This window comes from Pantherophis guttatus, chromosome 10 (genome assembly GCF_059756535.1).
Source record: "Pantherophis guttatus breed Tessera chromosome 10, ASM5975653v1, whole genome shotgun sequence".
In the NCBI taxonomy this organism is placed as follows: domain Eukaryota; kingdom Metazoa; phylum Chordata; class Lepidosauria; order Squamata; family Colubridae; genus Pantherophis; species Pantherophis guttatus.
Window position 1 is genome coordinate 9,970,752 of NC_142072.1, and position 15,232 is coordinate 9,985,983.

At 41.9% G+C, this 15,232-nt stretch overlaps 1 protein-coding gene across 2 annotated transcripts in view; it reads right to left on the bottom strand.

Annotated features, from left to right (window-relative positions):
• Positions 1 to 14,518, bottom strand: part of NPHS1 (NPHS1 adhesion molecule, nephrin) — a 50,366-nt gene extending 35,848 nt beyond the window's left edge. For both annotated transcript variants that reach the window (XM_087876439.1, XM_034423660.2), the window contains exons 1-7: positions 14,446 to 14,518; positions 12,927 to 13,130; positions 9,375 to 9,497; positions 6,824 to 6,955; positions 4,290 to 4,371; positions 800 to 903; positions 179 to 297 (exon numbers count right to left, since the gene is read on the bottom strand). In XM_087876439.1, coding sequence (XP_087732565.1) covers positions 179 to 297; positions 800 to 903; positions 4,290 to 4,371; positions 6,824 to 6,955; positions 9,375 to 9,497; positions 12,927 to 13,130; positions 14,446 to 14,506 — 825 coding nt within the window. In that variant the 5' untranslated portion in view covers positions 14,507 to 14,518. The remainder of the gene's footprint in view (positions 1 to 178; positions 298 to 799; positions 904 to 4,289; positions 4,372 to 6,823; positions 6,956 to 9,374; positions 9,498 to 12,926; positions 13,131 to 14,445) is intronic.
• Between the last annotated feature and the right edge of the window lie 714 nt (positions 14,519 to 15,232).

Consider the following 15,232-nt stretch of genomic DNA (forward strand, 5'->3'; position numbering starts at 1 on the left):
CTCTGATGTGAACACAATAAAGCAAAATGCTTGCAACAAGGGAAAAAAATGCATATCTGTCATAATCATTCCCTCCCTTACTGGGTTCCAATCCAGAAATTCCAAGCTGAGGATTTTATTCACATAGCACCCCGTAAACCCCAAAACTTAAATACTTTATTAAACAACTTCTGCTCACCTTCAGCCACTGCAGTGTAGCAAGAGGATTCCCACTTGGAGAAATGCAGGTCAGTTTCAGTTCCTTGTTTTTTACAACTGCTCCTGTGTAGCCCTTGATGACAGGCAGCTGAGGTGGGACTGTCAAAAAAAAATAAATAAGAACCACTATCAAAAACATTTTAGACTCGACTAAACTTTTGGAAGTTCTTAGCATCTTGCCTGGTGTGTGATGTTACCTTGTAATTTCCTCCCAAAGCTTCATCTGTATTGCAAGGATGAGGAACCTTTCATCCATTAGGACAGTATTTCTCAGCCTTCAACTCCCAGAATTCCCCAGACAGCTTGTTTTAAGAACGGTCTCCAAAAATACCATTCATGATTCCCTTGGTTGATCTTATCCATTTACTTTCCTTAGATGGCGTTCCTGGTTCCCGTCCCCTTCTTCATTACATTTACTCAGAGTGATTTCTCTCCTGTCCTGTCTCCTCCTTCCATCCTCCTCTCCCCAGCCCACTTCCTTTTCTGTTTGTTTTTTTATTAACACGGTAATAAGAGTTGCCTTGAGCACTTGTGCAGTTATTTTGATGACACTTCCTTAATCCTGGGTAGAATGCCTGACGAAGCATTCCAAACAACTTACACAGGATGTTCATGCTGAAGCTGACAACAACTGGGATTAAAGTCACTGTGTTTGCAGCCTTGCAGGTCAGCAGTTCCTTGTTGTCTGAACTCTCAGGGGTGAACCTGGAAGAAAACATTAGATGAGAGAGAGAGAGAGAGAGAGAGAGAGAGAGAGAGAGAGAGAGAGAGAGAGAGAGAGAGAGAGAGAGAGAGAGATTAGATAGAAGATAGATAGATAGATAGATAGATAGATAGATAGATAGATAGATAGATAGATAGATAGATAGATAGATGGATGGATGGATGGATGGATGGATAGATAGATAGATAGATAGATAGATAGATAGATAGATAGATGGATAGAGATGAGAGAGAGAGAGAGAGAGTTGTGGAGTGTTAAGCAGGGGTGAAATCCAGCAGGTTCTGACAGGTTCCGGAGAACCGGTAGCGGAAATTTTGAGCAGTTCAGAGAACCTGCAAATACCACCTCTGGCTGGCCCCAGAGTGGGGTGGGAATGGAAATTTTGCAGTATCCTTCTCCTGCCACACCCACCAAACCATGCCCACCAAGCCACACCACTCCCACCAAGCCACGCCCACAGAACCGGTAGCAAAAATATTTGGATTTCACCACAGGTGTTAAGCCCTTGAAGCTGGGAAAGATCAAGGACCTACACAGATTTCAGTAAAGGATCTTTAGTGCTAGATCAGAGGTAAATACAGAATCTTGGAAACTGGTGAGGGAAGCCCCACCCCCTCCTAAAAGAATGAAATATTTTGGGAAAAATTAAAAAGGCAGAATATTATGTTACCCTAAAGGAGAAATGGAGAAACATGCTCTTAAAGACAGAAAGCAGCCCCCAAGTGTTTCTCAATAGCCCACAGCAGATACCAGCATTTAAGAGATAAAGAGCTTATTGAAAGAGGAAGACAAGTATCTAGATAGCTTTATTCATAAGCAAAGCAAATACTGCCAGCAGAAGCCCATTCAAGACAGGATATTTTGAAACTCCTTGCAGCAAAGGTGGACAGCTAACAATTGGTATTGGTAGGAGTAGAAAGCAGCCCTTCACCAGTGATGGGTTTCAAAAATTTTTACTACCGGTTCTTCTGGGTGTGGCTTGGTCAGTGTGGCATGACTTGGTGGGCAGGGCTTGGTGGGTGGGGCAGGGGAAGGCTACTGTAAAATCTCCATTCCAACCCCACTCCAGGGGAAGGATACTACAAAATCCCCATTTCAGCTGGGAATTGGGAGGCAGAGAATAGATGGGGGCGGGGCCAGTCAGAAATTTTACTACCGGTTCTCCGAACTACTCAAAATTTCCGCTACCGGTTCTCCAGAACTGGTCAGAACCTGCTTAAACCCACCTCTGCCCCTCACCCAATATCCAACACAGGAGAGAAAGCCATGAGCCACAATAGGAATTGCACCAACACTCTTCCAGAACACAAGTCCCTTCACTGCACTGCCCCCAGAACAGTTCAAACTTCAAAGTCACAAGAAACCTATAAAGATCCATCCCCTCATTCAACCATTTGTTTAGCTGACCCAGAACTGTCTTTGTGGTTCTGGTTCAGTTCACTCATCTTTCCAATCAGCCTCCATGTTGTTTCCGGTGTTTTTCTCCCAGCTTGGAACTGAACCTGAATGGATATTCCTTCCAACACTGGTCTTGGAATTTCCCCGGCCTCATTTATAGTGGGTTAATTAAAGTAGAACGTTTTGAATGATTTGTAATGCTTCTTCCCGGGTTTCTCACTACCTGGACTGAGTTGTAATGAGATAAACCACCAACGGCCTCATTTTTTATCTCCTGGAAGTTTATTTCTGCTTTCCGTTACAATCCTGTCCCAGCGTCACCTACAATTTCTCACAGGGGAGGCTTTCAACATTAGTATTGCAAGAGTAGGTTCTTCTGACTAGGACTTTTTGGACAGCCCTTTTCTTTGAAACATCTTATTTCCATTTTGCAAAAGAATAGAATAGAATAGAATAGAATAGAATAGAATAGAATAGAATAGAATAGAATAGAATAGAATAGAATAGAATAGAATAGAACAGAACAGAACAGAACAGAACAGAACAGAATAGAATAGAATAGAATAGAATAGAATAGAATAACTGGAATAGGAATAAGAATGGAATGGAATGGAATGGAATGGAAAGAATAGAATAGAATAGAATAGAATAGAATAGAATAGAATAGAATAGAATAGAATAGAATAGAATGGAATGGAATGGAATGGAATGGAATAGAATAACTGGAATAGGAATAAGAATGGAATGGAATGGAATGGAATGGAAAGAGTAGAATAGAATAGAATAGAATAGAATAGAATAGAATAGAATAGAATAGAATAGAATAGAATAGAATGGAATGGAATGGAATGGAATAGAATAACTGGAATAGGAATAAGAATGGAATGGAATGGAATGGAATGGAAAGAGTAGAATAGAATAGAATAGAATAGAATAGAATAGAATAGAATAGAATAGAATAGAATAGAATAGAATAGAATGGAATGGAATGGAATGGAATAGAATAACTGGAATAGGAATAAGAATGGAATGGAATGGAATGGAATGGAAAGAATAGAATAGAATAGAATAGAATAGAATAGAATAGAATAGAATAGAATAGAATAGAATAGAATGGAATGGAATGGAATGGAATGGAATGGAATAGAATAACTGGAATAGGAATAAGAATGGAATGGAATGGAATGGAATGGAAAGAGTAGAATAGAATAGAATAGAATAGAATAGAATAGAATAGAATAGAATGGAATGGAATGGAATGGAATGGAATAGAATAACTGGAATAGGAATAAGAATGGAATGGAATGGAATGGAATGGAAAGAATAGAATAGAATAGAATAGAATAGAATAGAATAGAATAGAATAGAATAGAATAGAATGGAATGGAATGGAATGGAATGGAATAGAATAACTGGAATAGGAATAAGAATGGAATGGAATGGAATGGAATGGAAAGAGTAGAATAGAATAGAATAGAATAGAATAGAATAGAATAGAATAGAATAGAATAGAATAGAATAGAATAGAATAGAATAGAATAGAATTCGTTATTGGCCAAGTGTGATTGGACACACAAGGAATTTGTCTTGGCGCATACGCTCTCAGAGTACATAAAAGAAAAGATACATTGGTCAAGAATCATAAGGTACAACACTTAATGATAGTAATAGGGAAACAGTCAATATAAGTCTTAAGGATACCAGCAACAAGGTTACAGTCATACAGTCATAAGTGGGAGGAGATGAGTGATAGGAACGATGAGAAGATTAACAATAATGCAGATTTAGTAATTTTGCAAAAGAATAGTGAGCTTCAGCTGCCGGCTGTTTTCATGAAGACCTGTCATGGACTTCATGGCAAACATGAGATACGAATTTATGTCTTCTGGTTCTTAAAAATATCACCAACCAGGTAAGAAAAACTGACAGCTGTCAATCTCCTTGGGACCCTTGTTCAGATCTTTATTACCTCAGCAAGGCCTCAGTGCTGAATAGTTTGGCTTCAGAACCAGGTTGGATAGTAGATGTCACATCTGCCATTTCTTTGTCAGCTGGATTTAAAAAAAAAAATAGGTAATAAAACTCCAGATTACACACATTAATGGCTACAGATTTGTAACTACAGCTTCTATTAGCCCGGTGCCCTTCAGATGTACTGGATTACTGTAATTCCTATAATTCTTAGGAAGTTGATATGAAGGTCATTCAGGCCATTTCCTGAATAGTCATTTCATCTGCAAAGAAAGAGTTCGGAAAAGCTTTGAAAATTCTACATAGGAACATCTATTGACAGTTTTAAATAAGGATAGAGAAACCAGGTAACATGTTAAGTATCAAACTTGGACTATGAAAACAGAATTGTTACATTCGTGTAACATGCAATGTCCATCATGCTTCACATGATGTCCAAAGTCACTATAACATATTAAGACAATGACTGAGTTCCCACAACTTGTTGTATAATCACTCAATCACTTCCAACTTTTTGTGACCTGATGGACATTATTTCTCCAGAATTGACTATTGTTTCTTTGAGTCCCCTTAAGCACCTGCTTGCATCATCAGAAATAGTCACCTTGTTTTCTGTTGGCTTCTTTTATCAATTGCCTTTGATTTTTTCCAAGCATCAGAGTCTTCCCCAATGACTCATTTGATGTCCAACATATCTAAACTGTAGCTTCATTATTAACACATCCAGTGATGCACTGGGTTTTACTTCATCTAGTATTCAATTATTTCACTGGGGATGTTGAACCACAAGTAATCCAACCTCATTTTAACCTAATCCACATATTATGTAAACTGAGCCACAGAATGTGAGCCAAAGAGAAGGCCTTGGAAATATTTGTAGATGGAGTTAGCTAAAATTGGAAAGACAGACATGGGTAAATTGCCGGCATTGCTTTGTGAGATATCTTCTGCCTCGCAATCCTTCTTTCGTCTCTGTTTATTTGGCCTGCGCAAGACAGCTCTGATTCCTCTCAGTGCGGCGTTTTCCACGCAAGTCTCTTCATAGGGGCACAAGGGCAGTGCATTTGCCTCAACGAGATCGTTTATGTTGTCTCAGAGCCTCCAACAGGCAGTTCCAAATTGTTGGAAGAGTCAGAACTTTCTTTCACTGCTTCCAGTAGCTGACCGCCTCTAGCATCTGGAACTGATGAAAGGGGAAGTCAGAGAAGCAACCCAAGTGCTGTTACCGGTAGAAGCAAGGGGTTGCATTGTTTTGCAAAGTCATTTCCAGGAGCTGTTTTGCTCATGCCTTTTTTTCAGAATAAAGCATCTTCTGCTTGTGTTCTGCTAATACAAGGTACAGTGCAGTGGTGAAATCCAAATTTCTTACTACTGGTTCTGTGGGCGTGGCTTAGTGGGCTTGGTGTGGCTTGGTGGGCGTAGCTTAGTGGGTGTGGCAAGGGAAGGATACTGCAAAATCTCTATTCCCTCCCCACTCCTAGGGGAAGGATTCTGCAAAATTTTCATTCCCTCCCCACTTCTGGAGGAAGGATATTGCAAAATCTCCATTCCCGCCCCACTCCAGGGGAAGAATACTGCAAAATTCCCATTCCTTCCCCACTCTGGGGCCAGCCAGAGATGGTATTTGCCGGTTCTCCGAACTACTCAAAATTTCTGCTACCGGTTCTCCAGAACCGGTCAGAACCTGCTGGATTTCACCCCTGGTACAGTGATGTCTAAGGAAAATGTTAAGGGGATGCCATGTCAATTAGATCTCCGGTTTGTTCATTGGTGGCCTTTTCCATGGTGGCCTTTTCCACGGTATAAATCAATGAAATCAGCCCTCGATTTCATGGAGGGCTGCATCAGGGTTGTATTTGACGTCAGGGGGGTGGGGGGGCATGGCCAGGGGGGCCGTGGCCAGCTTGATGTCACTTGTTTCAGGGGCACCTGTGGTGGCCTGAGTGTTCTGCCAGCAAAAACGTGCTCCCGAACTCCATTTTCAGCTGTGACGGCCTCCTGCAACCCTCTGCTAGTGAAAACGGTGCTTGGGAGGGCCGTGTGTGGCCCTCTCAAGCTCCATTTTTGGCTCTGGTGGCCTCCTGCAACCATCTGCCAGTAAAAAAAGGAGCTTGGGAGGGCCGTGGGCCGGTCCTTCACTGTTTCCAGGGCAGCCCTGCAGGCCAGAACTAAGCATCCCGCAGGCCGAATGCGGCCCACGGGCCTTGAGTTTGACACCTCTGGTATAAATTGTTACCTCAGGCTTTGAGTCCACAAACGATGGCTTGCAGCGTGACTTTCCCCAGTAACAGTTTCCACAAAGTAACGGTGAGTTGCTGTATCTGTCTTGAACTTCTCACCCCACGCAGACACAGCAGGTTCCCTTGTGTTTTGCACAAAAAGCCCATGAAAAATTTACTGATGCTTGGTAACTTCTGCAAGATCTGCAATTCCTACTGGCTATGAAAGAATTTATGTAGCCGCTGACATGAATTCAAAAAAGCAAGGTGAGGGAAGGAAACGGTTGCTGGGATGCTCAAGGTATGGGCTCACCTTTGCAGAAGGTAATCTCAGCGGGTGGCCGGGCATCCTTCACTTGGCAGTGCAGGGTGTATTCAGTGCCAGCAATCCAAGTCACCACGCTGTTAGCCTCGTGCTCTACAAAAAGTGGCTGTTTGGGGGGAACTGTGAGGAAAAGAAGCAAAGTGAAGGATTGGTATATGATTGTTTTAAAATGTTGCTTTTAATTTTCTTTTTTTTTAATGGTACAGGTAGTCCTTGACTTATGACCATAATTGAGAGGGGAAATTCCATTACTAAGTAATAGCAATTAGACTTATATCCTGCTTCATAGTGCTTTTACAGCGTTCTCTAAGCAGTTTACAGAGTCAGCCTATTGCCCCCAACAATCTGGGTCCTCATTTTACCCACCTCGGAAGGATAGAAGACTGAGTCAACCTTGACCCTGGTGAGATTTGAACTGCCAAATTGCAGGCAGACGGCAATCAGCAGAAGTAGCCTGCAATACTGTCTTCTAACCACTGCGCAACCATAGCTCTTAGTAAGGTGGTTGTTAAGTAAGTCATACCCAATTATACTACCTTTTTGCCACAGTTGTTAAATGAATTGTGCAGTCACTAAGCAAATCTGGCTTCCTCCAATCGACTTTGCTTGTCGTAAGCTGCCCAGGAAGGTTAGAAATGGTGATTGTATGATGGTAAGATGCTAGATCTGTCATAAATACGTGCACTTAAAATTTGATCACATGACCATGGGGATGCTACGACTGTTATAAGTGCAAAGACAGCTCATAAGTCTTTTTTTTTTCCAGTGGCATTGTAACTTTGAACAGTTGTTAAATTTTGGAGTAAGATTCATATTCTAATACAGAAAACTCACAAAACTAGAGTTTTGTGAGTTTCTAGCTGGATTAGATTGAAGGAGAAAAGGGTTTTTCTGCCCCAATTTCTGTGAGCATTCCTACAAATCACATTCCTGGAGAAACACAGAAGAGTTAATAAAGGTTAAATTAGGTTAGGTTAGATTATATTAAAGCCGAGACACGCAACCTTTTGGCAATGGCGATTGCACATTTTAAATCACTTCTTTTGACAGTGAAGGCCCAACGGTGAGGTAATGTTTGGATTTCTTCCACCTAAAAGGGTAGGTGAGCGTAATGTGAATAAGCCCATCAGAAATTTCACATGTCTACTTTATTTGTCTCCTACCCAAAAGGGGTGTGTGATGTCATCCTAAGTAGAGTTCCAGGCAAATTTTTTTTTAAAAAAAAAGTTTGCCTGCAGACTATTGACTGCTCATTCTGAGTGAGGCTTTTCGGCTCCACGTCCTTTGCTCATCTAAAAATATCCCTCCAATTAACGATGCAGAAAATTTGAATATTTTCTGGAGGAGATTGAGAAGGTGATATATTGAACTGTCCGTTGTGCTGAAGTGGTTTCTGCTGAATCCTGAAAGAGGACCCTGTCATACTAATTTAAATAGGACAGCAAAGATACCAAAGTTCCTTTAGATGCCCTCTGAAGGTTGTGCTTGCTCCACAAACGTATCCACTCATTGAATTAACCAATCTTCTCATGACATTGAACGATCCATAAATTGGACAAATGTCCTGCACAACACACCAAGTGGCATAAACTAACCAACAAACCAAAGCACAGCATGTGATGCAACACAGTCCATTAGATTTGTCACTGATCTGGTTAAACCCGATGTTCTGAGTATTTATTTATTTATTTATTTATTTATTTATTTATTTGATTTCTATACCGCCCTACTCCCGAAGGACTCAGGGCGGTGCACAGCCAAACAATAAAATACATACATACAAAATTTAAAAGTGGAATTAAAATCAAATTAAATAGTTTTGGCCAAGACAAATTAAAACCCCAATCAATTTAAAACCTATTTTAAAATTTGAATATATAAAATACTAAAAAATATTTTAAAATTAAAAATCTTTTATAAAAGAGGGAGAAAATTAGGCCAGGCCCGCCTGGTGAAATAAAAAGGTCTTTAAGGTGCGGCAGAAGGTGTGCAGATCCGAGTAGAAGTTATAGTGGTTTCTCTTTATCTCTCATATTAACTATGATTTCTATAATCAAGGGGTGTCAAACTCAGGGCCCGTGGGACGGATTCAGCCTGCAGGGGGCTTAAATCTGGCCTGCACGGACGGTCTGGAAATATCAAAGGACCAGCCTGCAGTGCCTCTGTTGGCCAAAATGGGCCGTGCAGAGGCCTCACAAGGTCTCCGCATGGCCCATTTTCAGCCTCCCCAGCCTTCAGCAGCACTCTGCCGGCCAAAAATGGGCCGCACAGAGGCCTTTGCTGCAAGAGGCCATCCAGGCCAAAAACAGGGTAGGGCGGGCCTCCTATGGTGGCCCCATGCTCCATTTTGGCCAGAAGAGTGCTGCAGGAGGTATCCATCCCATCTCCCTCACTCCCCACCTCCCCACCCCCGCCGGCCTGCAGAGGAGAACTACAATGCTGATCCAGCCATCAAAGAAATCCAGTTTGACACCCCTGCTATAATCAAAGTAGAGTTCTAGAGATCTTCCTAAGGCAGTGTAACTCCAGCTATACTTACCAAGCACTGTCAGTTGCACTCTATGGGAAATTATGCCAGTGCTTTTTTCTGTGGGTCCAACCTGGCATTCATAGAAGGCATCGTCTTCCAATTGGCCCTTTATTATTTGCAGGTTATATATCCCTAAAGCAACAAGATCCAAGCAAAAAAAGATAGGTGCGTTTGGTTCATATTAACTCTACTCATGAGTTACACCATAGCTTAATTCTGCCTACACAACCTTGGGGCAGATTGCTCTCCAATCGCAACAGGGCGTCAGACGTCGAACTCATCCTCCGGTGAAGTAAGTGAGGTGAAACATATCTAAAATGGGAGGTACGGGGCCTAAGAACATTAGTTGTGTCTCTGAAATAATGGATTGCATTACTGGGACTCATTTGCTCAGTTCAAAAGCAAATCGACCAATTATTTTCCCAACTTCATAACTTCTGAGTAAAGCTCAGGAAAGTCTTCCCAACCTTTTCTCACTCTCCCATCTGTCTTCTTTGAAATTCTTTTTCACCAGAGTAATAGGCAAAGTTCACTTTACAAGAGCTTTCGAGTCAAGGCTATCTGCAGGGAAAGTCAAGAGAATGTCTGCAAGCCTGCAACTACTCAATCAAAGCCAGAATAGTAAAACTTGAGAGCAGCACTTTTGAATGGAATATAATCTGAGGATTCCCCAAATGGTTTTGCACATTGCTTAGTGGGAGAAGAGCTTTTGGGTGGGCTGTAAGCACAAAGTCAGAATGGCTTTCTTTTTTAAGTGGCTTTGATTAATGGCATTGGGGTGTTCCCCAGAACTTAGTTACTCATGACTGCTGCCACAGTTGGTGGCCCAATTAAGCAATGATTAAGAGGACTCAGAGGGGTTGCCGCAAAGCTTTGGATAGGTCACAAATAGCCTCCAGGGTTAAGGTCGTGCACACTTGTCAAGTTAAAAAAATCTCTCAAGTGTATCCCATATGACCCATGCTCAAAGGTTCACAAGTTTAAAAGAAATAAAGAATGTACACTAAAGTGAATGTTAAAAAAAAACAAACCACAAAATATAAAAGGATAAAAAGGTAAAGGTTCCCCTCGCACATATGTGCTAGTCATTCCCGACTCTAGTGGGCGGTGCTCATCTCCGTTTCAAAGCTGAACAGCCAGCGCTGTCCGAAGATTATTATTATTATTTATTTATTTATTTGATTTGTATACCGCCCTTCTCCAGCAGAACTCAGGGCGGTGAACAGCCAAGATAAAACAGAGCATACAAAATTTTTAAAACAGTTTAAAAAGTAATTAAATAATTTCGGGACACAATTTAAAACAACCCAATTAAAAACAATTTCAAATTAAAACCAAAACGGATGGGATCAAGCCAGCCCGGCTAGGTGAAATAAATGAGTTTTCAGGGCCCGACGAAAAGTCCGGAGGTCTGGTATCATGCGTATCTCTGGAGGGAGGTCGTTCCAGAGGGTGGATGCCGCCACAGAGAAGGCTCTCCCCCGGGGGTCACCAGCCGACATTGTCTGGCGGACGGCACCCTGAGGAGGCCCTCTCTGTGCGAGCGTACTGGCCGGTGGGAGGCTATTGGTGGCAGAAGGCGGTTTCATAGATACCCTGGCCCTAAGCCATGGAGCGCTTTAAAGGTGGTCACCAACACCTCTGTCTCTGTGGTCATGTGGCCGGCATGACTAAACACCAAAGGCGCATGGACCGCTGTTACCTTCCCACCAAAGGTGGTCCCTATTTTTCTACTTGCATTTTTTTTTATGTGCTTTTGAACTGCTAAATTGGCAGAAGGTGGGCCAAGTAACGGGAGCTCACCCCGTTACGCGGCACTAGGGATTCGAACCACTGAACTGCTGACCTTTCGATCGACAAGCTCAGTGTCTTAGCCACTGAGCCACTGTGTCCCTTATAAAAGGATACAGCAGCCAAAAATAATAATAAATGGTCATCGACATAGCCGGAAACAGGCTATGTCAGTGATGGTATGTAGGAAAGATATTGGGAGACTGACTGCTGAGGAAATGGTCAGATAAGAGACCGCACAGCCCACAGCTGGGTAGTGGGTGGAGCAAGAATAGTATCGTACATAATAACGCTTTACCTGTAAATTACTTTTTAAGCTTTAATCAATGTAACACATGTGAACAATCGCTTTAAGCTTAATGTAAACTGCTCTAAACTCAATTGTAAAAAAATTCAATATTTGTAACAGAGTTGTCAAAGTTTGGAATACCTGATTCACTTATCTCAGTCATTAAATTTGTTTTTATTTAAGAAGTCCCTAAGGGAGCGTGCGTAGGTGCACTGACAGGCCTATCATCCCCATGACATGTTAATTTTCTTATTTTGCTTGTTTGAATTTTTAAGTTTTGTTTGAGGTGTTAAAAAAATTTAAAAAAATAAAAGTGGCTCAGAAAGAACTTTCCCTAGTGGGGATTATTTTATGCCCAAAAGTGGAAGGACACTTTGATTCGCATAATGGACGAATGGCTACAAAATTCGGTGGAGTTAGCAGAGATGGCCAAATTCACCGCTCTGATTAAATTAAAAAACAACTAATTTTGTCTCTGCTTGCTTTTGGATTTTGTGCTTGAGGTGGGGGAAAAAAACAAAACTTTAATTTTTTGTTTTGCCGATTAGAAAGGTTTATTATTATAGAAATGGCTGATATACATTATTATGTAAAAGTAAAGAGTTGAGATTTGATATCTTATCCAACTGCACCAAAAGAAGTCAGAAGTCAATGTCTTTTCTTTCTTTTTTTCCCATTTGCCTTATACTTTTCCACTATTTTCTTCCATATTTTGGTATTTTGTAATAACTAATAAAAAAATTTGAAACAAAAAAAAAACAATAAAAAAGGAACTCTTCCTAGTGGTAAAGGAGATTGGGGGGTGAGGAGATTTGTACTTTCAGACTTTCAAGATAATAGAATAGAAGAATAGAAGAACAGAACAGAGCAGAACAGAACAGAACAGAATAAACAGAGTTGGAAGGGACTTTGGAGATCTTCTAGTCCAACCCCCTGCTTAGGCAGGAAACCCTACATCACTTCAGACAAATGGTTATCCAACATCTTCTTAAAAACTTCCAGTGTTGGAGCATTCACACAATTTCTGGAGGCAAGTTGTTCCACTGATTAATTGTTCTCACTGTCAGGAAATTTCTCCTTAGTTCTAGGTTGCTTCTCTCCTTGATTAGTTTCCACCCATTGCTTCTTGTCCTGCCCTCAGGTGCTTTGGAGAAGAGCTTGACTCCCTCTTCTTTGCCCCTGAGATATTGGAACACTGCTATCATGTCTCCCCTAGTCCTTCTTTTCATCAGACTAGACATACCCAATTCCTTCAACCGTTCTTCATATGTTTTAGCCTCCAGTCCCCTAATCATTTTCTCTCAATGTAGGTTTACAATAAAGTACAAGTAGCGCATCTAATTGTGATTCCAATCTGGTTTACTCTGTAAAGTCAACACTGTCCCACTTTGGGGGCCCAGGCTCCAGCATACTACAGGAACTTTCCAGCCTAGTTGGAACTTCTGTTTGAAGCCAGTTTTGTATTTCTCCAAAGATCTCACCTTTGCTAGTCTCACCCATCATGCTGTAACGGGGGAACCGAGGGATGCTCCAGTTGGGGCCCAGTAAAAGTCCATCCTTCACCCATTGCACAGTGCCAGAGGCGTTCTCCACCTCACACTTCAGCAGAGCTGTCTCCCCTTCGAGAATGGTGATGTTCTCTGGCTCCACACGGAAAACCTGTTGAAGCATCTCTGCTTGGCAACCTACCAGGCCCAAAACACAGAGGAATCTCAGCAGTTGAAGATGATAGGGAAACATATAGATTTTAAACCTGAACTGTTTTTATTAGGCATAACACCAGAAAAATGTGATAAGCAAAGTATGTACTTAATATTACAGCAAGGATTTTATATTCACACAATTTTGGAGAAAATGACAAAACACCCCGAGATGAAGAGATAATTAAGAAGATACTAGATTGTGCAGAAATGGATAGACTTACATTGAAAATGAAACAGAAAGAAGACACGGAATATTATCAAACGTGGAACTTATTTTACCAATGGTTGGGAAAAAAGGGGTGGAAATTAAGAATGTAATCTATATTGTTAAGTAAATAAACTATCCAGACAACATGATGTTTATTAAGCATTAACAAATGTAAACAATAGAAAATTAATAAAATTTATATTTTTAAAAAAATCCCAGCAGTCGAGTTGCTCATTCAAAGTCAGCCAATTCTGTTCCAAGCTCAACACAAACTGTGTAAGAATGCTTAATTTGGAAAAGCTGAGAAAGCCTGCCTAGAGAGAAAGAAGGAGAAAATGGGAAGAGAGGGCAAAAAGCCTACATTCAAACATTATTCCTTTGGTCTGTCAGCTGTGTCACGCTTCTACCTGCTACTATCTGATCTGCTGGAGAAAGATCAAAAAATTGGAGACAGGCAAGTCATGCCTGCACGATGCAGATTTACATTTTGCTCCTTCGCTTATTATTTTAAGTCATAGACACACTCACACTGGTAGCCAGTTTGATGTAGTGATTAAAGGAAATGGGCTAGATTAAGTGGGAGATGGTGAATTCTAGTTCCATGTTAGGCACAAAACCAACTGGGTGACCTTGAGCCAGTCCCTCTCTCTCAACCCTAGGAAGAAGGCAAAGCAAACCACCTGAAAATATCACAGAATAAACTGCATGGATTTACCACATCTGTATCTTTATATATAACCAGGTATAAATGCTTCCTCTAAGCCTCTTGGGACCAAAACTGGAGGTGGTACTCAACCGGTTTGTACCAGTTCGGGCGAACTGGTAGCGAAGATTGTGGGTGAGCCCACCCGCCCGTCCACCCGCCCCAGCTCTATGGCGTCCTATTTAGGCATGTTTTTGAGGCGGGGTGCATGCATGGAAGGTGCGTGAGTGAGCAAAGCACATGCGCGGAGGGCCGGGTGCATGCACAAAAGGCGCATGTGTGAAGCGAACGTGCACGCGCAGGGTGAACCGGTGGTAAGAATATTGGAAACCCACCGCTGACCGAAACATAGAATAGTGTCCCATCCTTTTGCTGAATGTTCTCACCTTTGTTCACATCCAGGATAAAGTAGAAGATCAGGGGAACAAACAAGCCACAATATGCCATTCTTACTTGCTGATGCTCTGGAGGTTAAAAAAAACCCAGAGGTTACAATGCTGCAAACAGTTGTCGGGCACAAATTGACTGAGCAAAAGGTGGACATGAAAGCAGTTGGCACATTCTGTGTTCACCGAAAATACTTTTCGAGATCCTTGCAATATATTGAAAAACCAATGAGCTGGAGTTCACATAACATGATGCGTGAGATACAGAGACACAGGGAGATCCTCAAAGTTAACCCTAAACTCAGCCTTTTCTGGGAATGAAGCTGCTAAACCAGGGGTGTCAAACTCGATTTCATTGAGGGCCGCATCAGGGTAGTGTTTGACCTCAGGGGGGGTGGGGGCGTGGCCAGCTCAACATCCATTTTCAGCTGCAATGGCCTCCTGCAGCCCTCTGCCAGCGAAGGGCTGCAGGAGGCCATCACAGCCAAAAATGGAGCTCAGGAGGGCCCCATGCAGCACTTTTGACCTCCATTTTCCTGGCAGAGGCACTGCGGGCCAGTCCTTCGCTGTTTTCATGGCGGCCCTACAGGCCAGATCTAAGCACACTGTGAGCCGGATGTAGCCCACGGACCTTAAGTTTGATACCCCTATGCTAAGTCTTTAACTCTTTGGAACACCTACTTTTTGGAACAAAATACCCCCTGGAATACGAATAATCCCAGATCTTCGCACTTTCCGACGTGCCCTGAAGACCTTTCTGTTTCAACAAGCAGGGCTAGCATAAACA